Source organism: Pithys albifrons, chromosome 1 (genome assembly GCF_047495875.1).
Source record: "Pithys albifrons albifrons isolate INPA30051 chromosome 1, PitAlb_v1, whole genome shotgun sequence".
Taxonomy (NCBI): Eukaryota; Metazoa; Chordata; class Aves; order Passeriformes; family Thamnophilidae; genus Pithys; species Pithys albifrons.
Genome location: NC_092458.1, coordinates 69,105,826 through 69,133,163, shown reverse-complemented (window position 1 = coordinate 69,133,163; position 27,338 = coordinate 69,105,826). Strand labels below are relative to the sequence as shown.

At 38.9% G+C, this 27,338-nt stretch overlaps 1 protein-coding gene across 1 annotated transcript in view; it reads right to left on the bottom strand.

Annotated features, from left to right (window-relative positions):
• Positions 1-198: 198 nt before the first annotated feature.
• MICU2 (mitochondrial calcium uptake 2) overlaps positions 199-27,338 on the bottom strand; it is a 147,262-nt gene continuing 120,122 nt past the window's right edge. Inside the window, exons 7-12 of the mRNA XM_071554045.1 lie at positions 24,996-25,058; positions 15,932-16,029; positions 7,275-7,446; positions 6,880-6,988; positions 3,601-3,758; positions 199-3,321 (exon numbers count right to left, since the gene is read on the bottom strand). Coding sequence (XP_071410146.1) covers positions 3,217-3,321; positions 3,601-3,758; positions 6,880-6,988; positions 7,275-7,446; positions 15,932-16,029; positions 24,996-25,058 — 705 coding nt within the window. The 3' untranslated portion in view covers positions 199-3,216. The remainder of the gene's footprint in view (positions 3,322-3,600; positions 3,759-6,879; positions 6,989-7,274; positions 7,447-15,931; positions 16,030-24,995; positions 25,059-27,338) is intronic.

Sequence of the window (27,338 nt, the reverse complement as noted above, 5' to 3'; positions counted from 1 at the left end):
TGTATTTTTGCTCTTGCTTCCTTTGGAAATGAAGAATAAATGGTTCTGAAACAACTATCTTAAACTAAATAAACTGAAAGAAATGTTATGGGGACACAACTAAAATTCTTTAAATGAATTTTATACTGTGAATGACAGGAGTCACCCTTGTGTTTCCTTTTGAAGTATGTTAAATCAATTTCTGAGACTCCTGCAATGTGCAATATATTCATCTTTATTCCACATGTGGTAGATTTAAATAAAAATCAATTTTCCTTAGTTTTTCTATTTCTGTTCTGAGTTCCTAATCTTCTTTAGATTGGCAGCTGGCATAAACTTGTAACTAAATTGCGTTGAGTAATGCTGACAGACAGATTGCAAATACCATACAGTGACGAAAAGGAACTACAAACTGAACACTAAAACTGTGATGCATTCTTTAAGACAATATTTATCTAAACACTTACATTAACAGCTCTTTCAATCCAAGATACTAAAAATGAGCAATTATTTTAAGACTTTTGTAAAGCATTTTAGCTAAAACAAATAACAATAAATTAATTAAACAGAGTCCGATTCTTTGAGCCTGACGGACAAATCATCTTTGACCTTCAAAGGAGTTTCTTCCTGGCTGCACTTTCAGGATAACTTCTGAAAATGATTCATAACTTGATTTTAGTTTCTAATCAATCTTTTAATTTCTTTTTTTTTTACTACAGACACAAAATTCATCTAAAAATCAGGCATATCTTTCTTTTCCTCTGAACTTGACACCAAAAATTCTGCTAAAAAATAAAACTTGAAATCCTATTTTTAGTAACTGCTGAAAGCAGATACTGCTGATTGCACAAATCTAGATACAAATGAGCCGTGAGGAATTAAATTTTTAGATACACTAAAGCCAAATGAGTTGATTTTTCCAAAAGAAAACCAAACAGCTTGTAAGAAGCAAGTAATTAGTAAACAGAGGAAACCACAAAAGCAATAAAAACCCATAAACCTATTAACTTCACACAGACCAAAACATGAAAGAATAATCTCCATTCCAAAGTAAAAACAATTTGCCAAAATATTAACAGCAACAAATAAAAGGTAGCCTTGCATTAAAAGTCTGAGCTGGCACAAAGCACAGTGTGGGTGAACACACAGACACCCAGACACGCACAGACACAGACACCCAGACACAGACAGACAGTCAGACAGACACACACAGACACACACACTCCTGTGAAGTTCAATTGTATCATATTTTTGGTGATGTGGTGACGTGCAGCTGGCTGTGGTGTTGTGCTGCCAGTGCCACTGCCCCACCTGTGCTCCCATTAGGGGCCTCTCATCACCAGAAGCACCAAGCAACTTCCAAACACACACAGCCATCTGACACCTTGCTGCCCACTGAGCACTGCACAGGTTTAGTTTGTGAGGAGGAGGCTGAGGCATAGCAGTAGCATTTGGATTGCTTCCAAATAATCTATTTCATTTGGATTGTTTCCTGGGGGGAAACGGATCCTTGGTGGTCACTGGTCATCTTCCAGCCAGTGTCAGTAGGCCCCCCCTCTGCATGCTCTTGTTCCGGGTCCATATGTAAAGATGACAGGCATACAAGCATTTTCTCTTTAGTACTATTTAAATTAAAGCTCCAAGCTGAGGCCATGGAGGGAAGACATGCTTTGCTGGCTTCTCACTCTGTTTCTTAGGAAACGCCACAGTGCCGAGGATCGGGCAGCAGGACTTCTGAGCACAAAGCTGCCAGACAGCTACCAACGCACGAAACGCTGTAATATCTCTACTACTTGGGTGGGATCTTTATGGCTTCCCAAGACAGGCTCTCCTGTCCCCCCTCCAAGTGAGGGCTGCTCTGATGTCTTACCTAACATGGAAGTTTTTCCTCTTCTCAAGACTCACTCCACCAAACCATAAGGAACACCTCCTGTTAATCTTATTTACAGACTTGAGAACAACATAGCTGGTGAGATTTCTTGGTTGCTTTTCTTGAGACATTTTCCTGGTCCATCTTTTGAGCCAATTATCTCTGTTATCACAAACCTGTCTTGAAGGGTTAAGTCTTCACCCCAGCCAAGAGGAGTCAGACAACTGAGAGGAAGAACCTTGACAGCTTTATAGATAAGTCTCTCTCCTATATGTAGTGGCCAACCAGGAAGAGTGATCTGGACCTGGGACTATCAGCTCCTGAGATTGTAAGAAAGATAAAACAAGTAACATGCACACCTGTGTACACAGAGATGTCCACTACATTACAGCTAAAAAATGTTCATCTGTAATTGATAAATGTTAGTTTTAATTTGCTCCTTGTTTTAGGTCTAACTTTGCATTTGAAATAATGAACACTTGTATTAATTTTTCCTTGGACTTAAATTTCCCCAACACTTGTTTATTATAACCTTGCATTCCTGAGATACTGCAGTATTCCCTGTCACAGCCTTTAGTAAGATAAAGCAACTATTTGTTACACATTCATCTTCTGCAATACAATTAAAGCAAAATAGTTATGAATCACATTGTAGCGACCACTGTTTATGACAGAATGAGGATTTTTGCTTCTCATTTATACTATTTCTTGAAGAGGCCTGAGAGGCTCAATGCACATTCATTGATCAATGTACAACTTTTAAAGCCTTGTATTTCCAGTTTAATATTAACATCATGAAGGTATACAAACCAGACATTCACACAGGATCTGGTGGAATCAGGCACCAGGAACCTGCACAGGAGCAGATCACAATAATGACAGCAGCAACCACGTGAATTTTCCTTTTTGATACAGGATAACTTGAATTTTAATGCAATTTTAATTTTAGTGCAAGTGGAATTTGTCTTTTGGACCTCTGCCCTTGCTAGAGAACTGCTCTTTTAGTGGATAACTGAGATGATGTCCACTCCTTCAACAGGAGATGATACTGCTGTGATGTTCATGCCTGAGGCCACTGTTAAATCCTGTGTGCTCTGTGTCCTACAGTGCAGGGGCAGACTCCACAGAGCAGTAAATGACATTATTCCCTAGAACAAGAGTACTTCCACACGGAGGTCAAAAATAATAGTTCCGTAAACCAAACTGATTGCACTGGAACTGGATTATAAAATTATTGCATTAGAGTCTGGATTAATTAAATTTTAACTATAGTTAAAAAAGAGTATTATTGATTCAGATGTTATGAAAACAGGACAGACAAACTCCCATAAATAACAACACTTATAGCAAAAGAACAATGGACTGCTTTAGAAAGGACTTTTCCCAGTTTGCTTCCACACTTCTTTGGCGCCTTTAATGCTTTCTCTTTTCACACACTTCCAGTAACCTTGAATGCCTTGCTGCTGCGGTACCTGTTAATAAAGTTAAAGTGTATTTAGCATTTACACAAGAAAGACTCCTATTCCCAGATTATGTAAAAAAATACGCAATGCTGTGCTGCTACTCCCATAGTTCACATGCATAGTAACAAGTTCGTGGTGGCAGCACTCCTCCCAGATTCCACGCAGTAAGGAATATCCAGGTTAAAATATATTTTTCCCATTCATTAACTCTAATTGTGTTTCTACAAGCATTTACAAGATAGTTGTAGTATTTGTCTGTGGTATTTCAAAACAATTATGTGGGCTTACCCTCAAACCTCGATGAATTCGGTTCCTCAGGACTCCCAGAAACTCGCTGTGGCTGAGGCAGTCATCTCCATCTAGATCAAAAATCTTGAAGATGGTATCCAAAACGTTATCTGAGAGTTCCTGCCCTGTTGCCACCTTCACTGCTCGCTTGAACTCAGCTAGCAAAGACACAATATTACATCATAGGTGACTGTGAACTTGCAAAGAAAATGGAACACACAAAAATAGCAGGATTCCATACAATTTACAATGTCTCATGGATATCCTAACTGGACAATTTGGGATGTGTGAACTAGTAAACTATTCTGAGGCCTCAGTTCATGTGTTCTTGACTTTGATTCATCTTTTGTATGCGCTACTTCTCAAGTAACAGTTAGTGATAATTTTTGCTAGAAATAGCTGCATGCTAAAAACTTACTCTTGGCTGCTACCTGTGCATAGGGATGGTAAGTGCTTGCCTCAGTATGCTTTCATAAAAAACCCTACCATTTATCTCAAACCAGCTTCATGCCAATTCATTCTGTAAGAAAACTCTTCTCCTCAGAGAACGGTATTCTATGAAATGCTCCACCTCAACCAGCAATCTCCTCAGTGACTCTGTCAAAACACAGACCATCAAATGGTCAGTGTGCTGCATGTGGCTTTATATACCTGTAGTTCTAATTTTTAAAGAATAAACAATGGTTGAAGAGTTTATGGGGATTTGTGGCAGAAAAAGCCATCACACCTCTCCGGAGATCTACTTTCACCTTCAGCTTTTTTGCCTTCTCTCTTTACACCACCATGTGCACTACAGAATTACCTACTATCCTCACTTTTGGTACAGAATCTGAAGTTTGGACTCAAGAATGGTGAAGAAATGTGGGTTTGCCATAAAACAGGAGATTGTAAGAAAGAAATCATTGTTGTTTATTATAGCAAGCACAATCCCAACCTATGAATTTGATGCATTTTTGAAGGCATCATGGAAGTGTGAATGTCAAGAAGGGAATGGAAGTTATTAAAGTATAGTAGTATTGTAATTATTACAGCAAGTTTTCTATGAAGTCATAAATATAGTATTAATGTGGTTCTGCTTTCAGAAACAAGTGTTTTTTATAGATAGTGCTATAAATATGATTAATTCTGAAGCTTACTAGAGGAAATAGCATTCCTGACTTAGCTCCCATCTTTGTCTCTTTCAATAATTCCTGTATAAATGTAGTCGATTGATTTACAGTTGGTTTAAATAAAATTTAGTTGAAAATCCTTCTGCAAAAGGATGAATCACAATTTGAAGAGGACATGACATATGGGATCATTACAGAAGAGTCTTAATTGTGCCTTTAAAAAGATGATAACTGTTTCATGTCTTGAAGCTAAATGTACATCCAGACACGGCAATGTACTTCTTTTGAATATAACAAAGAAAGAGAAAAAGGAGAAAGACCTTCTACAACAGGGGAGTGTAATAATCTTCAAACCGAGAAGGGCCACCTTATCAGAGAGAAAAGATGAGTTGCAAACTTAGAAGAAAAAGAAGTCTAGAATAAAAGGAAGGACTAAAAAACTGTCTAGATAAATATTTGTATGTGCATGAGTACACACACATACGCACATGTAAACAGCAAGACAAAGGTGAGACTCAGGAAAGGATTAGACATGTAACATCTGTAAGTTACCTCAGCAGCTGATTGATTTTGATCACAGTGTGGATCAGGGCATAAAAAGAGTCACAACTGCCTGTTGGTTAGGAAGGAGTTTTTACAGGGAAAAATCACCAGAGTCAACACCAGCTGATGGACTCATTATCCTTTTACACTTAGAAATGGGACACTTAACAGAGAAACTCTTGTATATCACTTATGACTATTATTTTACCATTAATTCATCCTCTTTCCTCTCCACACTTTGTAAGTCCATGGGAAATAAAATCTGTCTCCCCTCACAGAAGAAAAATATTGTTAAACCAGACAGAAGAGGACCATGAATTCAGCTGGGAACTGAAGCACATGAAGGAAGAAGAAAAGCCGAGGGACCTGGGGAGACCACAACTGTAAGGGGGTAAACCTGCTTCAGCCTTCAACTCCTTAAAATGGGCTGTAGAGTAGATAGTGTCACATCTTTCTCAAAGCACATGAAGGTAAGACACAGGCATTTTAAGCTGCAGCAGGGTTTTGACACAGAACAGGAAAATCTCCACAATGAGAGTGGTTAAGCACTAGAACAGCTGCCCAGAGAGGCCTGTTAGACACCAGATCAGTTATTATGGGGTCAGAACCAACTTGTGGGGGTGCGTGTGTGTGGAGGGGGCAGCAATGGGTGGATCCTCATGGAGGTCGGGTGGCATTGTATCCCTCATGGCAGAACCCTGGAGCCCACATGGGAAAGCCCTGGAGCAGCTGCCAGTCACAAACAGCCTGGGAAAACTGCAACACCCCACAGCTCCTGGAGCATCTGGCCCAGCTCGGATTGGCAGGCACAGTGAGAACATGGACCCTCACTCTGGCCTGGGACCCCAGAGTGGCTGGTGGGTCAGAGACACCACCTAGGGGGTTTGGCTGTAGAGACCAGAGCAGATAAAGCCAGAGGTTTTGGGGTGCCATGTGTCACAGCCCTACCACCTGGATGTGTGAGAGCTGCTCTGCCACAGAGTAGCTATTGCATCTGTCTCTCCCTCTTTCTCTCTTCTTGCTCCCTCTGCTTCTTTTTCTTTATTACTTTCTTGATGCTTTGGGTGGCTTGGAGCTGGGGGGATTGGATTTGATTTAAGTGTTGTGAATTGACTGAATATTGACTTGGGTGTTGTAGATTAATATGTGCTGAGTTGGTACTGTGGTGGCACATTTTGTCTGGCTTGTGCAGTGCCCTTTTTGAACCTTTGCCAAGTTCCCTGATTTTCTTCCCTACATTAATAAGGAAACTCCTTGGGAAAAAGTCTGTGGCTTATTCTTTTGGTGATTTCTTAAGGTATTAAAAAAACTGACATATATAAATGTTAAACTCTTAGCAGAGCCCGTGAGCCTGCAGCTCTGGGCTGGAGTGTTACAAGGCCGTGGAAACGAAACTCTTCCTGAAGGCTTGACTAACTACTGATCAAAGTCATGAGTTGTAAATCCTCCAGTCTTGGCCATTTTTGGTTCAAATTCCATCCAAACATCTCTCAAGAATATACAATTCTCCTCCCATCTTCTCACATCTCTCACCTTTTTTCATATGAGCCCATCAAATATTAATTCCATAACAGAAATGCATTTTTTTCTTTTTGAAAACCCCAAATGCAAGGTGTACACCACTTACCCCGTTTAACAGGACGATTTGCTACAGTAAACATCTGCATGGCAATAGAAAAGTCCTCCAGGTTATTTGTAAATTTGCAGAAAGTCTTGAATTCTTCCAAGCTGATGTTCTAGATTATCACATAATTCAGATGATATATAATGAATAATACATTCAAATTCCAACAATTCTATTTTGTTAAATCTGGTGTGAGTTAGTGTTGAGGTGTTATTGCCTACTCATGACCAATATTTGTATTTCTCAGCTGGCAAATTATCACTGCTCTTATTTGCATAAAACTCAAGGGCTGCAGTAATTCATTTGGAAACTAGTTACCTTATTAGACACTCACATTCAAATGAAAACCTGCACAATACAAACGAGGAAGCAAAGCAAAGCATGCTTTGGGTACCAACCTCTCCTGCCTCGATTCTGTCTTTCACATTCTGCCAGTAAATTTCGTTGTTTTCCTCATCAGTGAAGTACAGTAACCACGCTGCAAAGTCTTCTTTCCTCATAACACTCAAACCCCTTGAAAACTTTATGAATTCCATTTCCTGGACTTCTGTTTGCAGATTTTCCATGAACCTAAGCATGAACAGATACCATCCAACAGTTGATACCCGCATCACTGTATCATCAGTACTGCTTTGGCTATCAAAGGCAATAACTCCGAACTACAGACATAGCGACATCGTGGTTCAAAGCAGCACTGGTGTGACTTCACCCGCGCGTGTGGCTCAATTCCCAGGACTGCGTTTCCAGAGTGTCCCCAGCAGGGCGCGCTCTCGGCTCGCCCAGGTGGCTCCTGCCGGAGCACTCGCCGAACACTGACATCTTTTACTGATGTTTAAAAACGCACAGATCAGGAGATAAAATAACTGGTAAGGCAGTAGCGTAATGAATGGATGAAAAGGGACATGGTAACTAAAGGCTTGACACATGATTTATGAGATTTCATATTAATAGGAGAGGAATGACAAGGCTGGAGAATGCCTAGGAAGATCAGGCCCTAATAATCACAAAGGTGAAAGAAAAGAGGAAACCTGAAATCAGCATTGCAGGAGAAGATGACTGAAAGCCTCAAAGATTATAACTGGATACAGAGGTTTGGCAAATCAGTTCTGAACTCACTAGAGGATGGATTAGAGAGGATTATAATTGACATGTACAGTGTTCTGAAGAGCACAGAAAATGATGTTTCTGGTGTTTGGGAAGGTAAGAAGAGAACTGTCTGAAAAAAGAAAGGGTGAACATCAAGGTGTTTAGGAGATACCCATACATTTAGGAAATAAAAAAACTAGCATCACAAGAAGCAAGTAACAAACTGCAGCTGGAACTGTAAGGGGAGTTGGAGCTTTGAGTTTCTCCAGTTAGGTCTACATGGCCATTAATTATTCCCATTAATTCACATTAAATTTATTCTGGCTAATATTAATTTAGAAAAAGTAAAAAGCAATACTGTATGATCCATTTGATAATTTTTACTTCATAAATGGGGCAATCCAAACACAAGTGATGGTTTTCAGATAAAAGCTAAAAACCGTGGTGCTTGCCAGAACACCTTTTTTCGAAAGCACCCTGCTTTATTGAGTTGCAGGAATTATTGACAGGGGGAATGAAATACTCTTATATTGGGACAAAGCAATTAGTTGGAGAAGAGGACAGCCAAGGGTCTATGTAGCCAATATCAGCAGAGGCTCATTTGCTCATCAGTGTTTGCATGGCCTCACTGGGTTTGAAATGATGGCATTTTAGTTCACACAGCTATCTTTAGTTCTTTAATGAGATCATTTGGACAATTAGTAGCTCGAAGCTCTGTGAAGTCTATAAGGGCTTCGCTGAAGACTGCTGTTGTGGCATAAGCTCTCTCTTGTAATTTTTCTCCAATAGGTAGAGCTGCACATGCAAATAAAGGGCCAACAAATGCTTCACAGCTCAGGACATGCAGCTAAATGAAAGTCTGATAGTGGAAGTGATTGTAAGTTTTGAGCTAGAGTTAATTAGGTTAATAATGAGGAGGGGTACATTATGCTCTCACATTTTATATGATGATTTTTCTGGTCTCGTAAAGGGGGTCACAAGCTTTCATAGTAGAGTCAAACACTAAGGTAATACTCCTCCAGAGTCCACCGTAAGACCTGACACACTTTCACCTCCCTCGACTCTCCCTCTCACAAGGAGATGAAACACCAGAGGACCAGTTAGTGCCACCAGTGTGACCAGGCAGCCTCTTGTCTTGCAAACCAGTGACACCTGACTTGCACAGCTTGAAAAGCACTCTCATTTTCAGACCCAGCTCCTCCCTTTGTAACTTGTGAGGAGAACACTGCCTCTGGCCAGCACCGCAGTCAGCATGTGCCAGGGAGATGGGCTGCATGGGCTGGCACAAGTGGCTCTGCTGCACCCACAGCCTGCAGGAGTCCCCCCAGGTCCTGTGAAGATGCAGGGGGAGGGAAAAGCATGGACCTGGAATGCAGTTCATGCATGGAGTCAGTCAGCACAGACTGACTAGGGCCACTTGGCTTCATTTTGAGAGTGGCCACCACAGTTAAGCACTAGATGGTATCTGGGATGTGTGGCTTTGTACTTGGCTGGAAGACAGAGCAGAGACTGTGATAAACAGTATCTTTGACTGTAGTGTCTAACCCATGTTCTGTCTGGTCTGGGGGAAGAGAAGCTGCTGAAAATGAGGTCACTTACATAAACATGCCTACATCTTGGATGTACAGAACTGAGACATCATAGATTTTATTTTCTTGGCTTTTAATCTGTGAAACGTAGATATATTTTGCAATAGACCTAAGATCCTGAGTTTTGAGCTATTTATCCTGAGGAGCTAACTCTTAGTCATTTGCTTTACTGGTCAGTAGCCACAGACATAGAGACACAGAAACAAATTCTTTCACTTTTTCTGAATATTGCATTTCCTTAATTAGAAAAGCCTTGGTGACCTGCCCTCTAGCCAGATCCAATAAAGGCAGGAGAGCTGAAAGTTCAATCACTTCTACAAGATGAGGAAGGAGCAGGTGGCCCACCAAGCTGCACCCATTGGCCAGCTGAAAGGGGCAGTAAAGCCAAGGTGGAAAGTGAAGGGTTTGTCTGTGGCATCTTTGATGTGCTCTTGCTTCTTCACCCACTTCCAACTGAAGTTCATTTTAACTTGTAGGCTTGCTCCTGGCAAGCAAGAGTGGGAAGATTTTCTGCTGTATCAAATGCTACTCAGAGCAGCAGCTGAAATGTGCAATTTAAAATTTATGTGATAGTTCTCCATATTAAAAAAATTAAAATACTATGAATCATCGCATCAGCATTCTAGGTCACTCTTATTCCCAGATGTGAGAGTTAAAAATCCTAATGAGGGTTTTTTTAAAGTGAAACTTATTAAAAGTTATTAAAAATAACTTTCTGGTTAGGAAGTAAAACTTGATACATAAATGTCAAAACACCACTAGGGATATTTGCTGTTGTATCTTCTGGATCGCAGTGTGATGAGTTTCAGCTGGAAAATCCTCAAAAATGTATCCAGATTATTAGGAAAAACAAGCACAGGAATGAAATTCCTGCTCTCCCAAAGAGGGAGAGTGGGAACTTGGTTGGGAACTTTGAGGGGAGTCAGAATTCAACTACAGGAACAGGATTCTGATTGTAGGTCTGTTCTACAATTAAAAAATAATTACACTGGGAATGCTCTTACGTAGGTTGAAAATAAAAGCAAACCCTAAGTTTCCAAATAACAAAAAGGAAAGCTAAACCATAAATTTATAAGATGGGGAAAAGGCTGGGAACAGACAGTACTTTCTTTAAGATAGTCCATTTTATCCACACTCTCTAAAACACCCACATTGAAGGCCAGTGGCCAAATTCCTTTTCATGCTACAACAGCATCCAGAAACCTTATCAGGACTTATCCCTCATTTTGTAATGTGCTCTACTATAGAAAGAGGGAGTCTCTCAAGACCTTCTGGTAACTCACCTTTAATAGTGTTAAACCACAAATAATAGAAGTGCAAATGTAGGAAAACTGGGGAGACCTCAGGAATGCAGCTATTCTCCTTAGCTGAAGAAGTGCTAGCATTGTATTCTTTATGGCACACAAAGTAGTAGAATGAAACACTAAAGGCAATGTTAGGGAAAGTTTTCTTTCCCCCTCTGACCTGAACTGTCTGTGCAGAGATTTAACATGCTAATACAGATCTGACCAGCTCCTGTCACACTGATTTATAGGAAGGAAAGTTAGCAACAAAGATAGCGGTGGACACACCACCCCAGCATTTGTTCTCCGGTTTGGCTCCTCTTCAGACACTGAAGTCCTTTAGAAGAATTGATAAACCTCTCTGCACCAAAAGACTGTAGCAAACCAGCTGTGAGTTGCCTTTTTGCAATCTGACTTTGAAAACAGAATATAGAAAATATCATAAAGGCTTGACCATTCATTAACCTTTAGAGAACATTTGGATGTATGCTTGTAAATTCAGTTTTGCAAGAATTAAAACACTTAATCAATCTCACCAGTTTCAGAATTACAGACAACACCCTCTTTGATTTATTATCTTTAGTATTTCTAAACCAAACCAAACCCCCTCACCTTCTGTATAAACTAATCAAGCTATTTTTTTGTTAAGTATATAGGAAAAAGGGGCGGTCCCGTGGTGTAAAGGAGAGCACTCTGGACTCTGAATCCCAAGGACCTGAGTTCCAGTCTCAGTGGGACCGTCCCCTGGCAGTTCAATGCCTCCCTGCCATCCCATTCCGTCACATCTCGGATGCTCAGCAGGGTCAGCCCCGGTTAGTACCGGGTGCTGTGACAGTCCTGAGGACTTCCCTGTCACTGTCCAAGCTCGCTCGGCCGTGGCAGATGGACCTCCGGACTGACACGGTGGGGCCAGTTCTGTGCACGCTGTGCCTCACCTAAAAAATCCACTGCGCAGGCTGGAAGGGCACACCCAAGTGGGGAGAGCCCTGCCCAAATCTGCGTTCGCGAAGTCTGGCCATACATACATATAGGAAAGGAAGAAAAAGATTTTTCTCAACCTCTTTCCTAAGTATTTGGGAAATATTCAGATTGCATTATGATAGGAATACCATGAAGCCAGATTTTGTTGCTGTCTACACTTCCTCACTGTCTGATCTTGGTTGAACTAGATGTAATTTCTAAGTGTCTTAGGGCTCGCTCCATACATGCACACAAATACATAAAAGTGTAGGTACAGAGACAAGAAGGGAGGCAGTCATACTCTATTTCTGCAGAGCAATTTCAAATCCCCAAAGAAAAACACTGAAAATGCACACGCTATCAGCACAGCAAAAGCACTGCCGGCCGACGATGCTACCTGAAAGAGATCCTACATCCGTGCCTTGGCACACACATGGAACAGCCCCCCAAAAATGTCAGTACTAGTGGTGGGGCTCAGTCAGGGTCATTCTGGTTTCTTAAATTAAAGGTTTCAAATGATATATGCCAAGGAATTCAAAATACTGAAGGAAGGAAACAGTACCGGTAGGGAAAAGGCATAATTTGTGCATGGGTTATACAATTTGTGATCTTCAAGCTAAAGCAGAAATAAAAAAGAAACCATGATTAAAGAGTATTTCTGGTAAAAAATCCTATTAAGTGATGAAAAGTTTCAAAGCAACAAATCAGGTAAGCAAATGCCATAAACTGGATTTGAAACATTAATTTTCCTTATACAATTGAAAATGCCCGTTATTTAACCATACTGGGAAGTACTCTTTTGTAAGACATCCAGGAAAAAATACAATGATCAGAGAGTTTCTTGAATAGTCTTTCCATCTTTTCTGCACTTTTTTTTTTACTTCAAGGAGACTGTGAGAGATTTAAGCTTGCTTGGGGACAGATTACAGAATAAAATCACAACAGTCGTAAACTGTTTAGGGAGTGAAATACTGTCTCCTCTTTTATTTGTGATTAAACATACTTAAACAAGATCAGTAAGGGATTTTTTTCAGGGGAATAAAATAGTGTCTGTCAGGAAGAAATATTTGCTACATCTAAAAAATGGAATAGTTTTCTACTCAGCATAAAAAATAGTACATACAATATAGCTGGAAATTAAAGCACAAATGAAACATTTTTTTGGAAGAAGATCAAAAACTATTTCTGTATCAAAAACCAGGGGAAATGCATACAAAAGAGTAAAAAGCCTGAAATTCTGAATTCCTGGCTTTATGTTTGAAATCTGACATTCTCTAAGACAGGTCCTGGTATTAGAAGACATTATTGTTGTGTAAAGCTGAGTGGTGGTAATCTGAAACAGAAATTTGTTCAGATCATCTCAAAATAAAGTCTCAACTGATTATAGCTTTTGTATTAAATCTACCTTTCTGTGCTACCTGATTTTAGGCTTACTGCATATTTTTCTATATTAAACTTCTCAGGAGAGTAATGATTCAAGCTGCAATTTCGTAGCCTTTGCCACAGAAACAAGCTCTCGTTTTTGAAGTTGTAAATTCTTATTAAAAATTACTATATTGTCCTTATGTTAAGGACAATAAAACTAGCAAGAAATCATCTAGCAGTCTGGAGCTGAACATGTGTTCCCTGAGTCCTACCTTGAGGACTTTGAGGATCTCTGAAACCAGAGACTGTAAGAAAGACAGGATAGTGTGTGTTCTGGATTGCTTCCACTGCTTCTAAGCAGTCCTACCTGCAGAATAATATGGGTGTCCTGCTGCTCAGCAGAGAATGAAGAGGAGCTTCTTTGGTTGCTGTTTTGGCTATAGTCTGAAGGATAACAAGAAAAATGCTTTACTAGTGCCACAAAATACCTATGAAAAGGTTACTTCTACACTTCCATGCTCCCAGCAGGCCAAAAAAGGTTGAAAAGTGATCTGATACTCTGTTTCATGGTCCCATACTTCACACTTGTGAAAAAAATCAGCCTGAGGATTGTTCTCGTGTGTATCATAGCCAGGATTTTCCAAGAACTATGCACCAGCTGGAGACAGATGCCTAAGCCATTTTCCCTCCCTACACTCAGTGTGCCTCCTATGTTCAGGGCAGTAGGAAGGGAGGCACAAGAGCTGGGTTACATCAGTCTCAGCTTGCCTGAAGAGATGTAGACAGTTTCCATTTTCCTTGTGCCATTTGAATGCAAAGAAAGGTGAACAGGGTAAATTAATTGGCCTGGTATGTTGACTGTGGCTGTCTGATGTTTTTTAAATGTTTGGACTGTGGGCTAAAAGGGTTGGACAGCACTGGTGTACATGTAGATACGGATGGTTGCACACCTACAAAAGGATTTTTTAATGCCAGCCAAACTGAAAAGCAGGAAGCATGAGGAAAATATATGTCAGTATTGAGATGAGAACACTAGTCTCAGCTTTCAGAATTCCCAGGTAAGTACAGTGAAATTTCACAATGAAAGCATTCCTCATTTTTATTTTTTTTTATGTTTTAAGGACTCTGCAGCACAGCACTATCTGTGTATTTAACTAATGTGACAAGTTTTAGTGTGTCCTAATCAAACCTAATCACCTCTACTTTCTCTAGGTACTACACTGATCAATGGAAAAGCTTTCTAGGCAAGAACTTGGAAAATGATAAAAGCATTTACCATCGTTATTTTCTGCTTTTGACAATGATCTATGTCTGTACAGCTCATCAGTCATCTCTTGTAAAAACAGTGTGGCACTTTGATCAAACAGCCAACAATAGCTTCCCGCATAAGGTAAAGTGTTATGAGAGGCCATCAGATAGAAATCACATTTTCTCTGAACAATAGGAACTCAGAAATGATGTGCTTGATTTACTTGCAAATAAAATCATGTGAAAGGTGATATCTTCACAGAGGTTAAAAGACAGCAATCCTTTTATTCACCTTTCTACGTGTTAAACAAACTTCACTGTCATGTTGCAACTGAGATGGAGTGTCTATGCAGTGATAAAGAGGCACATTCCAGCCCTACGAAACATAACTGCCACTGTTGAAAAATTACCTGCATTAAACCTTACACTTATCCCACAGATTTTAAGAGCAAGATGTGGGAGTTTGATTTTGATTACAGGCCTCTATCTGTGTGGCAGGCAAAGGTCTTTAACCTATGTGTTCTGAATGTACTAGGTACATAGTTTCATCAATGTCATGCCTCATTGGGTCAGCGCAGCATTTTATCTAAAACCTGAGGCTTTTCAGTTTACACTGTATATGCAAACACAACCTTTTACTGGTGCTCTCTGCCTTTTCTTTCATTGAGAGGATCTATGGTATTTATAGAAAAGGGAGCTGGAGACATCTTAAACTTATTTTACTCACTTAGACTCCTATTGAGCTGAGGTCTTCAAAAGAGAAAGGTTGTTTATTTGAAGACTGGTATGTACCAGAGCCACTGGAGCCGAGCACTTTTTTAGTCTACTGATTGCAACAATGTTCATTCTAAGAGGGCTGACACACACTCTCCATTTCTGAACATAAACTGAAGTAAACCACATTATTCTACTTTATTTTTGCAGTCTGTGACTGATTATTTTTTGTAGCAGAAGTAATACTGATGTAGATAATCTTTTGATGTCATGCTACGAGACCTGTATCAAGATTCAAACAGGTATCTGTACAGTCCCACTGCAAAAGTAGTTCAAAGGGTAAGGAAAAGGTACAGGTAAACCTTCAACAGCAGCTGGATTTTGAAGCAAGTGGCTAAGTTGCTTGTAGCTTACCATGACAGCTGTAATGGGGAAGGCGGTATCTCAGCTTAGAAAATATTTTTAATTGATTATAAGTCACTTTTCTGGTGATTTGGTAAAGAAAAATACTCAAGAATCACATTGTTTTAAGGTATGCCACCACAGAGCTGGCAAGAACAGGAGTCTCAACCTTCATGGCCTCCAGGTCCTTTGATGCTCTGGAGTTGTGGTGCTCAGCTCCTGCAGACTGCAGGCTCTAGGAGCTAAATGGGAAACTCAATCATGCAAAATCCTGAGTAACCTCTACTTTGTTGCTTAATTTTCTGAATAAGCTCAGAGTGAGATCAGATTAATGCCAGTGCTGGTGCAAAGCAGAGGGGCTATGAACAAGACTGGTTCCTGTTAGGCTTGCCCAACTGAAAAAAATACCTGAAAAACTCAGAATAGCGAAGTTTTTGCTTTCCTTCTTTTCCAAAGAAATGTACCAGCAGCATGGTATTAACACCACAGTCTTCCAGTTCTGTTTCCTATAAAACAAAAAAATGATGATTGTTACATATTGTATGATGAGTATACATTTTTCTTAAATTTAAAAATACTTGAATTTCACAAGAGATACTTGCAGTAATTACTGTTCCCAAAGTTATCACAGGACCTCAGAGTTGAACAACACTTCCCCATCACCTGCTAACAATGCATTGTAACTTCTGCTTTTAAATACTCTATATGAAAGATAAGGCCAATTTACAACCACCATCAGAGTATTTTATTATTAAGTCTTTGAAAATATTCATTCTTAGGTTAATAGAAATTTATCTGTGAAGAAGTTTTTAGTTAGATATTTGTAATATGTTACAGCCATTTAATAACATTCATGATAGTCTTATAAACAAATCTAGGAAAACACCAACATTGACAATGCTGTATTATAATATGGTCTTACAAGGCTTCTGGGAAATTTTCAATGTCAGAGATTTTTCTATCTATATTCAAAATCCAAAGAAGACATTTCTGCAGTGAAGGGGTGCACATTGTTTCAAGTCAACAGCATCTTTAACAAGCCAAACCCCACACATAATGCCAGGTTTCTGTTCTATTCTTCTTTCAGCACTAGCATACTGGCATTTCTTTGAACGCAACAAAACACTAAGCAACATGAAGAGATATTTTTTTTTCTGTAAGTCTGTAGGGATTTCAGCAAACTATTCTTATGACATCTAAATAGCCTCTGTGTCTTTTATCTGCTTGAAGAGGTAAGATGAAAGACAAGAGTCTATTCATAAGATTTAATACTAATGGTTATTTAGCTTTCAGCATCATCAATAACAAGTCCCATTAGTCCACTGTGTTTCATGCTTACTGCATATGTGACACAGTTATTTTATAGTTAAAGCAGCAGCATTCCTCAGTTCTACTGCAAGCTACAATTCATCAAATGCCAGTGATATGAGTTATGTATGAGTGCACCTAGAAAAAAAACTTTTCAAGCTACATGCAAACTGTACTTACTGAACTTTTATCATTTAATTGCAGGCAAGGAATATTTAAATACCCACAAGATCCATCCTTCTGAAGTTTAAACACTTCAGATTACTGTGAAGACTGATACATAAACATTGGTATATGCTTTTTTGAAAGTCAAAAGTCAAACATTCATGTATGCTTATTTGAAATTCAAACCCAAACTATTTATATCAGAATGCGAAGTTTTCTAAGAAGAAACAGAGAAGAACCCACATATCCCTCAGTGCAGGCAGATTCTAATGTGCTTTCTGTGGTTTTTGCTTACATGTTTAAAGGAGACTTGAAAATAGCAAGAAATAAATTTGCTGATGTAATTTAAAAGACTGAATTCATGATTATGCAATTTAATTCTTCTAATTTAACTACTCTGTATTACAATGAGTGCTGTATTGGAAACAAATCGAAAAATGAAGTATAAAATAAGCTTTAAAAACTAAGTTGTTGGAATACATAAGTCTTTGACAGAAAATTTTTTTCTTCTATTCATATTTCTCTAGTTACAAGCTAGAAGAAGACATACAAACAATACCTACCTCATCTTATCTAAGATGACAAAGCCTATCCCTGAATTTATAACAAATATGCACCTACTTGTTGGCTACCTTCTTTATCAGTTGAAATTCCACAGTGAAATTGGCAGATGTCCAAATACTATGTCAGTGAGAGTTAAATGTATTTTAAAACTACAAAACAGTACATTTCTTTAAAGCATAAAATGCAATAGGAGACCACAGAAACTACAGCTTAAGGGTAAAATTTAAAAAAAATTGCTTTTCCTAGAGTTAATGCTATTAAATTAAAGTACATGTTAGTACATAATTCCTTTTTGTCCACAGAATCATTAGGAGCTTTTCCTGCTAAACTGTATAAATTAGTACCAACATGACAAATCTTTGTTAGAAGATAATGAGAGTTCTTTTAATATTTCCAACACCTCACCCTCCTGAGCTTGGGTGAAAGAATAACTTACCCTTGGAATGTCTCTCTTGGCAATGAGAATGAAATGGTAACCTATCCTAATCCTAAAGAGGACCATAGTGGTAGCTTTGAGTCACTATCTAAAGTGAGTTAAAGTTTGTATTCTGGTGTATCTGGTAGCTTCAACTCCACAGAACCCTTTTGAGATGTGCATTTTACAGAAAGCTGAGGCACAGGGTGGAGAAAGGATCGTGCTGTTCTTAGTTTCATCTTGATACAAGCATGGAACGGGGCAGGGACATGCATCCCAGCTGGGGAGCTCAGATATGTTCCAGGGTCCATTGGTTCAGACAAAGAATCCCAAGGACCACACAATCTGATGCCACACAAGTCTGTGAACCTATGAACACATGTATACATATTACAAACAGGCTAATTTTCCTAGAGTAATGTTAACACCTCCTACACTTTTCAAAAACACCATGAACTGCTGAATTATGCAATTATTCCTTTTTAAGCAAGATCAGATAACATAACAGTTATTTCCTTATTACATTACACAGGCTGTTAACATAAGAGGCCTGATTCTGCAAACACTGAGTCATGGGCACACACCTACCTAACCCTGTAGCTCCCCATTGAGCTTTTGACGTTTGAGACCTGATACTGCAGCAAGTACCAACAAGTGCCACTGAGAAGAAACTTATCACACAGGGAGATGGGATTTTCAGAATAATGTACCTAACTGATTTTCAAAACTCATCTGAAATGTTAATAGACTTTCTGTCTCTAGATTCTTACCACCTTTCCTTGCAGAATTTGCCTGAGGCATGACTGGAAAGCATTCATCATGATTAAAATCTGCAATTCGTTTCTTGTTCTCCAGCTTCCTTCCTGGGAGATGGTATTTGCTGTGCAATGTCTTTTTTCCAGTACAAATGGTAAAAACTATACGTATTTTGGATTGATTTTTTTTTTTTAGTTAATACAGGAGAGTGAGTAGGTGGAAAAATGGGCAGAAAAGTGAGGTCAGGCAAGGAGAAGAATATCTTATTTTCTGTTTGCTAGTGATGTTCCAAATCTTTCCAAAGGTAAGACTAAATCCTTGCAAATTTTTCTGAGTCCACTTCTTTGAAATGTTCTTTGTTTTAAGCTGCCATCCCAGTCAATTCATCATGTCAGGCTTCTATCCCAGCCCAGCCTCACACACTGCTTAAGAGAATTCAAGCTTTGTGTCACTTTGAGAGTCTCCAAAATGTTGGGATACATCCCACAACTCAGTTCTGGGAAGAAGGCTTAAGAAATGTATCCATTATAAAATTAATCCTACCAGCTACAGCCAGTCAAAGGAACTGTAAACAGGCATATTAGTGGGACCAGGAGATCCAGATCTCCAAAAGCAGTCCTTTCCGGCAAAGTCCAGACAGTCTCAAATGGGTCCGAGAATGAAACAACGTATTTTCTGATGAATCAACTTTCATCATGATATAAATCCATACTAAAGTTTTTTAATGTTTTGCCACACACTTTCTTACTAGGTAGGATTCAAGAATACCTCAGACCTGATGCAGAAGGACTAAAATGTGCACAACTGTTTCTACAGAGCATATAACACACAATATCTGAGGAGTCTGATGGAACAGTTTCTAAGCAATAAACAGCTTATATCCAGTATCCAACAACATCCATAATTCCCATTACTGGGGGGGATTAGCTGTTTTTCAATGACAACTATGCCACGGAATCACTCTGCCATATCCTTAGTGCCTTTAGTAATAAAGAACGTGTAACTTTTCATGGCCACCTTTAGGTTTCAGCATCTCACAGTTCTGCATCAGTTCATGAGGAGGTACAGAATAAAAAGGGGCCAAAGGGGCTAAAGCTGATTTGGGAGTAGATACTCTATGCCACAAACAGAAACAGGTTAAACCCAGTCTTGCTGTGAGCAGGATGACTGTGTCAAGCAGTCAGGAAATGGCACTGTTGCACTGCAAGACATGAGGCTGCCTGATGGGTGCACTGTGGCAGCCTGTGAAAGCAGCAGCTCCTACACGTAGGTGGGGACAGCTCCTCACAAAAACTCAGGCCCTGCCTCTGTATTACTTTCCACCAGAAATAGAGGTTTTGTAACAAGGATCTGGAGGTGTGATGTGCTTTGAAGCACACGATTTTGATCAACATGGACTTGGCCTTGAAGACCAAGCACATCCATCCTCGTGTGCAAACCTCCTTGCTCCTGGTGCTGAAACTGATTCACGTGGACTGAGCCTGCTATCCAAACACATCCCCAGGTAATCCATGTTCAGGCTGACATCACAGGTTGCAGTTACCCTGAAATGCCAAGTGAGTATGCTTCAGTGCATCATTTCCAGTTTATTCCGATTCATTTTACAAGAAAATGCATTAGGCAGCCTTCAGAGACATTGACCAGATTCTCACTGTCTTGAATTAAAGACTAGAGGTATCAGTGCAAGGCCAAATCACGTGTTTTCTCTGGGCTTGCAGGAGCCCACACTGCTCTGGCTTGTCTGTTTAAGTTAAAGTACTTCAGACTACCTTAAGTAGCAGAGACTAAAGGGGTGGCCTTGCCTCACACATCTGTGCAATAGAAAGCAATGCTGCTGTGACCACAACAGACTTTCAGATGAATTCCTTGTAGGAGAGGCTTTTGCTGTCTAAACCAAGTTCAATGTACTTGCAGAATAGGTACCTTGAAAGATGTCAGAGAGCATGTTTCTTTCTTTTCAGGTTATAATGCCATCAGATCAAATGGAAAAATAAAATAATTTCCTTGTCTACAAGGTAAAAAATAATCCAGCATTTTTTAAATAGCCTAATATTTTGGTGTCAGATCTCTTGGTTCTGTAGGGGATTTACCTGTCTGGAGAGCTTTATTTAAAGCACACAGGAACATCAGAGTGCCCTTTGGTTTAAAGTATCTAAAAGCTTTTGAACGGAATTCAGTGTTAAACTGCTGACACAAAACATACACATTTCTGTTGGAGATAGATGAAGAAAAAATATGCATTCCATCTGAACTGAGAGGTTACAAGATTAATGACAGACTCTTCTGGGAGGGATATTAATTTCAGCCTTGGACCTGATTCTTGCAAAATGATGTGTTGCACTAGAAGAGCACAGCTCTCAACCATCACCTTCCTGCCTTCAGTTTGAGGCAGTCTTTAGTTCCACTGGGCCCAAGGCTATGCAGACTTGGAAGGTCTGGGTAGAAAATGTTAATCTAACCAGAGATTCTAGGAAGCAGATGGGCGAGTTCTGATGACCTGCACAGTCCCTGTGGCTGAGGAGATGCATCACAATACTGCAATGTCTGAAGGTCGAAGTGTAAAACCTTGTCCATACCAGGTAAGCAGTGATAAACATTTGAATGACTAATCTCATTGACCTCTTCTAGAACCACAGGAAAAAAATTAAAAAGAAAGAGGTTAAAACAACTGATACACAAATAATAGAAAATAATTCATGTCTGGGTCTAAAAGTATACTGCTTATAGTCAGACTCAATTTTAGTTCAAAAGCTTTGTCTAAGTGAGATTAATAGCTGTGTCTCCAATTACTAATTAAATTTTTAAAAACCCTACAACCATACTTTTCATACTTGATATGAAAATGTGTGAAAATGTGTTCATCATGGAATCCATAAGCATATGTTTAATCATTTGAAAATGAGACAATCTATGTATTTCCTAACATTAATTTAATTTCAAGAATGAATACAGAACATTCTGTATTGTCACTCCTTTTTTACCAATAGCTAAAATTAACTTATAAGTTTGCCCATTACATAAAGCATATTAAACGAGAGGCATTGAAAGTACTTGATAACACATTAATCTAAATTGAAGGGCCCAAGATCAAAGTCCCTGACTGAGATGACTGTGCTGCACAGTAGATATCTGCAGTCACTGGCACTGCTTTCCCTACCAGAACGCTGAAGCACCATACACTGCTGGAGCAGCCTGGAAAGGAACTCAGGGCAGCAACACAAAAGCAACGGGGGCTGTTCACTGCGCAACACCTTTCCAAAATACACCAAAATCTTCCAGCTCATGCACTTTCCTGCTATAATCTAGAACACTTCCAGGCAGGGAGTTTGGCTCTCCTCTTCCATGAACCATGGTCACATGTTCAGCTGGATGTTTCATAACAACAACAGTTCTGCTAGGAAGCCAGATGGAGCATTTCCTTTGACCTATGGGGAAGGTGGGTGGGGCGAGGCAGACACTGCCCCTGTTGACTTCTGCACCATTTTCTTCAGTTGAGTCAGAAAGAACCAGGTTCCAGTCTTTTAAGTCGATGTCTTCAGCTCTCCTTCACTGTGTGAGCACCTCTGCTACGAGTTAATCAGATTGCTGCTCTGCAAAACTCAGCATGCAACTTCCCAAAAGACAGTTAAGGCTGGGCACATTTTTTTGCTTTTCTTCCAGCATCAATTATAATATTGGGAAAAGAAAAGCCCTCAATTGAAATATATGTATCTGGATAACCAAGTCCACTGCAATCCCATTCAAGGGCCATTACTAAGTGGTGAAAATTTGAATTTTAGGTCTGTAAATGAAAGGCAAAAAAGGCAGAGATACAAGCACCCTGGAAGCACAGCAAACTGCTTTCTCTTTTCTGTGTACAGTATGAGTATTAAATGGTATCTCCATACAGTTAATAAATGACTGGGACCTTCGTTTACACTGTACAGGGAACACACATGGATATACTTGCTGATTAAATAAAGTTGCAGGCTACCATTTAAACTGTATTTTCCTAAGTTGGTGACTTTTCCCATCTGGTATCAGAGACTGGATTTACTCTGAAAAACCACCAGACTCTTATGCAAATTGCAAAAGTATTGTGGAAATAAAGAACTATCCCAAACATAAAAATTCCATTGCAGTATATCAACTTTCAGAAAACACAGCCAACTTAAACCCTGTATTTTTATGCTTCATCTGTTTTTATTAAGAGGAATACTATGGCTGCCATAAATATTAAAAATAAAGGGTAAAAACATGTCTATTGACTACATTGTATAGTCATATTCACTGCTTACAAATCTAATCGATTTCTGTGGCAGACCGAGACAGGAAAGAAAATAAAAATTGGAAGCAATGCCATAATTTGGGTTTTCCCAAGTAGAATTCTAGAGACAAGAAGAATTTCAAGTTAGATGTACTCCCCACAGCTATTTGATTTTTCTTTCATACTATAATTCTATTGATAATCTTGTAAGAATCTGTATTAAATAATACTTTCTGGTTACAATAACTTCAGATTTTTCTGAATGGAGAATTCTGAAGACAAAATTTGAAGCAAGACAAAAACAGAGACATTCCAGCTCAGGTATTTAATTAGCTGACAATAACCTTATGTGTTTATAACTAATCTGTCCAACTGTATCAAAGTTTCTCTGGAAATTTTATACTATAGCTGTGCATTCATGCAGAATAAAGATCCTTTTTCTTTCACTGTCATGGCAGTTAAGTCTCAATTGAAATAGGTTTTGAGGAGCAGACAACCCTATTAATCCTAGCTATTTTAATCTGGTGACTGATGAAAAGATTCAAGAAAGGAGATGGTTGTTAGCCAAACAAACAACTTTTAACTGAACTTTGAATACACATTTTTGTGCACCAGAAAACAGTTAATGTCTAATAAATATTAAAGGTATTGGCAATACTGCCACTTCCACTTTTTCCCCAGGCAGGTGGAAAAGTAAACATGAGCAAGTCTTTGAAGAAACTGCTGATGCATGATAGGTTTACAAAGCAGAACCCTGTTTCAATTCCTTATTGAATGCTTCAGACATGAGCAGTTGCTGCCTCATGCCTAATGTAAACTGAAAGTTTACAACTGATGGCAAGTTTGTGGTGAGAAAAATATCCTTCAGCTACACCATCCAATTCAAGCATTCAACAAAAATAGTGCTGCTGATGTAAGCAGCATCTTATAGTAATAGATGGAGATGACCCATCTGCACTCTCCCCCTCCTTAGAATCATAGTCCAACCACTAACCCAGCACTGCCAAGTCCACCACTAAATCATGTCTCTAAGCACCACATCGACATGTTTTTTGAACATTTTCAAGGACAGTGATTCCACTGCTTCCCTGGGCAGCCTGTTCCAATGCCTGACCACCCCTTCAGTGAAAATATTTTCCTAATATCCAATCTAAACCACCCCTGGTGCAACTTGAGGCTGTTTCCTCTTGTCCTATTGCACATAATGTGGTTCATCAGCTTCTTTGGAGGTGTTTTCAGTATGCTCAGGACTTCCTCTGTTTTCAGTCTCACTCAGTCTCACACAGGCTACAGAGTACCTTGTCTCTGTGCTGGCTACAGGCTGAAGAAGAGATGGCAGCTGGCAAAGACTCTCCCTGGGAAGAAGGGAGGTTGCAGATGGCTGGATTCAGGGAAAGACAGAAGAGAACAGGAATTTACCTGTTCCATTCACTAATGAGATGCATTTACCATTTGCTAATGGTCTGCAAAACAATATAACTTCTTTCTCAGTTGGAAGATCATACTCTTAAATTTGTTTCTTCTGGTCTGCATCTACACCACTTGTTTCTGGAAGTGGACTTAACTAAAGTAATCCTTGCCTTGGTCACTTAAGTGACACCACAGTAATCACATTTCAAACCAACTCAGAATAAGATGACATTGCAACAGCAGCACCTTAGGTAAGTTTAAGCTATCAAATTCCTTTTGGAAAGCCTTCTATTCTCATATGGCAATATCGAGTTTTTTCTTAGTTTCTCATAAATGGAAGAGTTACTTTGAAACAGAGGTTCATGGAAACTAAATAACCAAGTGACTATGCAGTCATGAAATACATTGCTTAAAATATTTCCTCAGATGGTTCAGAAGTGACGTTTTTCTTTCCCAGTTAGAAAGTAGTTGACACGTTCTGCTTCTTCATTTAATTTAAGCACTAATACTGATGCTTATACACTTATCTAAAACCCCGGAAAAAATAAAAAGGTTCACAGGAAACATGACAGTGCTTTTGTAAAGAGAAGTATATCTCTGTTTCATACCCGAAGTACTGTTTCGTTTCCAGCTCCTTTCAAATCATCTTCCTTCCCAATGATTCTCTGTAGCTGTATTTGTTGAAACATGAAAAAAGAACAGGAAAATTACAAATGTGATCTTACAAGAATCTTCTTTTTCAGAAACATGCTTTAATTCTACCTTTTCTTAATTATACATTTCTGCGAAGTTCTCTAGTCATGACAAAATATTTGGAAATCCTTAAGGACATCTTGCTATTCAGACACTTTTTCCCGGGAATGTCTTATCTACTGTGGTTAATAAAGCCAAGCAGAACATGAAACCATCTCTTGCAATCCGGCGCTTTCTCTATTTTTAGAAGAGATTTTCTTGCACTAGAAGCTTAGCATTCACTTAATAAGATTTTGAAACTCAGGGGTATAACATCAAGGATCATTTGGGAAATAAAAATTATCCTGATTTTCATGCTGTCCTTCCAGATAGGTTTACATAGTTCTGCTACAGACATGATCTTTTAGACATGAAAAACATACGTGTTCAAATGAGGTACTATACAACTGACAACAAAGAAGAATTTAATTAAGAAAACATTTTTTTTTCAAAACCAGCATTAAGCAAAATATGGTTTGAGTTTCCTCTCCATCCCAAAAATAAATTAGTCTTGAATGTACTAGCCAAGAAGATTTCTAGAATTACTGCAATGACTCACATCTAAAACTATAACTTCCATGTCCCAGATAGAACTTTAAGGTAATACAGAAAGTGAACCTACAGTCTATCTGAGCTGCAAGGTTTCTCTGACTGCATTTCAGCTCAAGAGGTCAACACTGTCACAAGAATGAGTGATTTAATATAGCACAAAGTATACCTACCTTTCAGACATTTGCATGAATCCTCAAAAGGACAGCAAAAATGAAAGAACAAGGGACTTAATACATTTCAAGTATGGATAAAGACTTACACTGATCACTCTGGATTTGAAGAGGTTAGAAAAATACATTTGAAGCTCAGGGTTTTCAAAGCTGCTGTTTGCTTCTGAAACATTTCTCAGTGATTACTCAACCTGCCCACTAAAACTGGGAAAAAATCCATTACCAAATTTGCATAGCCATTATTCTGGAGAGTTTTCAAATCTCTCCTTAAGGCTTTGGTGGTTTTTTGTTTCTTTGGGGTTATTTGTGTGTTATGGGGTTTTTTGTTGTTCTTTTGTTTTGATTTGTTATGTTTTGTTCAGAGAAGCAATAAGAGGTTGTGAATACTGAGTAAGGGAACACCTGCTGTTTGTGTTGCCAAACGTCTTCCCCTTGACCTTCAGATTTTGACTAATTCACCTGTTCTGGGTTGGTTTTGTTTTGGTTCTTTTTTTTTTAGTATCAGAAGTTTTTTAGTTTCTCAGTATAGTTACTTTCTATTTTTAGTTTTGAATGCCATATCCTGATAGTATCTATCAAAAGAAATATTGTAAACAAGGCAATTAAACAGTACTCATTCTTCCAAGTTCCTCCAAATTATTTTTATTTTTGATTATTTACAAAACGGTTGACTAGGACAATAAATGCATTATGAATTTCTTCATAGCAAAACTGCATTTTAGAGCTCTGGATAAAAACACAACTATATGTTCATATTCTCACTGAAAGATCACATTTTTTCTTACTTGAAAAATCCATCTTTTGCTCACACTTAAGAAATAAAACTGCAAATACTTTTCAAACCAGGGAAAATTTTTTTCTTTTGGATTTTAGTTTTAAAGGACTCTTAAAAAAATCTGCAGAGACTACTTAAGAGCACAGACACACAGTGTAATTTTTTTTCACAAGCGTTCTAAAGATTTAGTTTATTGTTTTCTTAACACTACATGTAAATCTTTATAGTACTTGAAACTATTTCCAGAAGTTTCTTTCCAGCACAGTGCAGCAACGATTCACAGAGGGAGAAGAATTCTGCCCTGGAGAAATGGACTCCTCCATGTAACATTATTGTATTTATTATTTATATCTGTTCATCACTCAAGATACTAGTGGCTAATTCAAAGATAATGAGACCTATTATGCACAACTGAAGCCTCTTTACTAAAGACATACTAAGAAGTAATCTGTTCTGAACAAGACAAGATCTGGCAGAAAGGCTATGTCAGGCTTCAAAAACGGGGTCATTTTGCATTTCCAGTTGTTTGAGAGAGATCAGTACTTGTGGATGCTCCAGGACTACAGAATTGCCCTGTACCAAACCACCACAACAGCTGAGTGTTGGGTGCTGGTTCATTCAGCCCTAGATGAAGCTCGACAAGCTCTTTGTGGTATCTGCTCTCCAGGACAAGCATATAAGACAGTCTATTTAGAAAGTTTAAGTCACATAACTCCTGCATG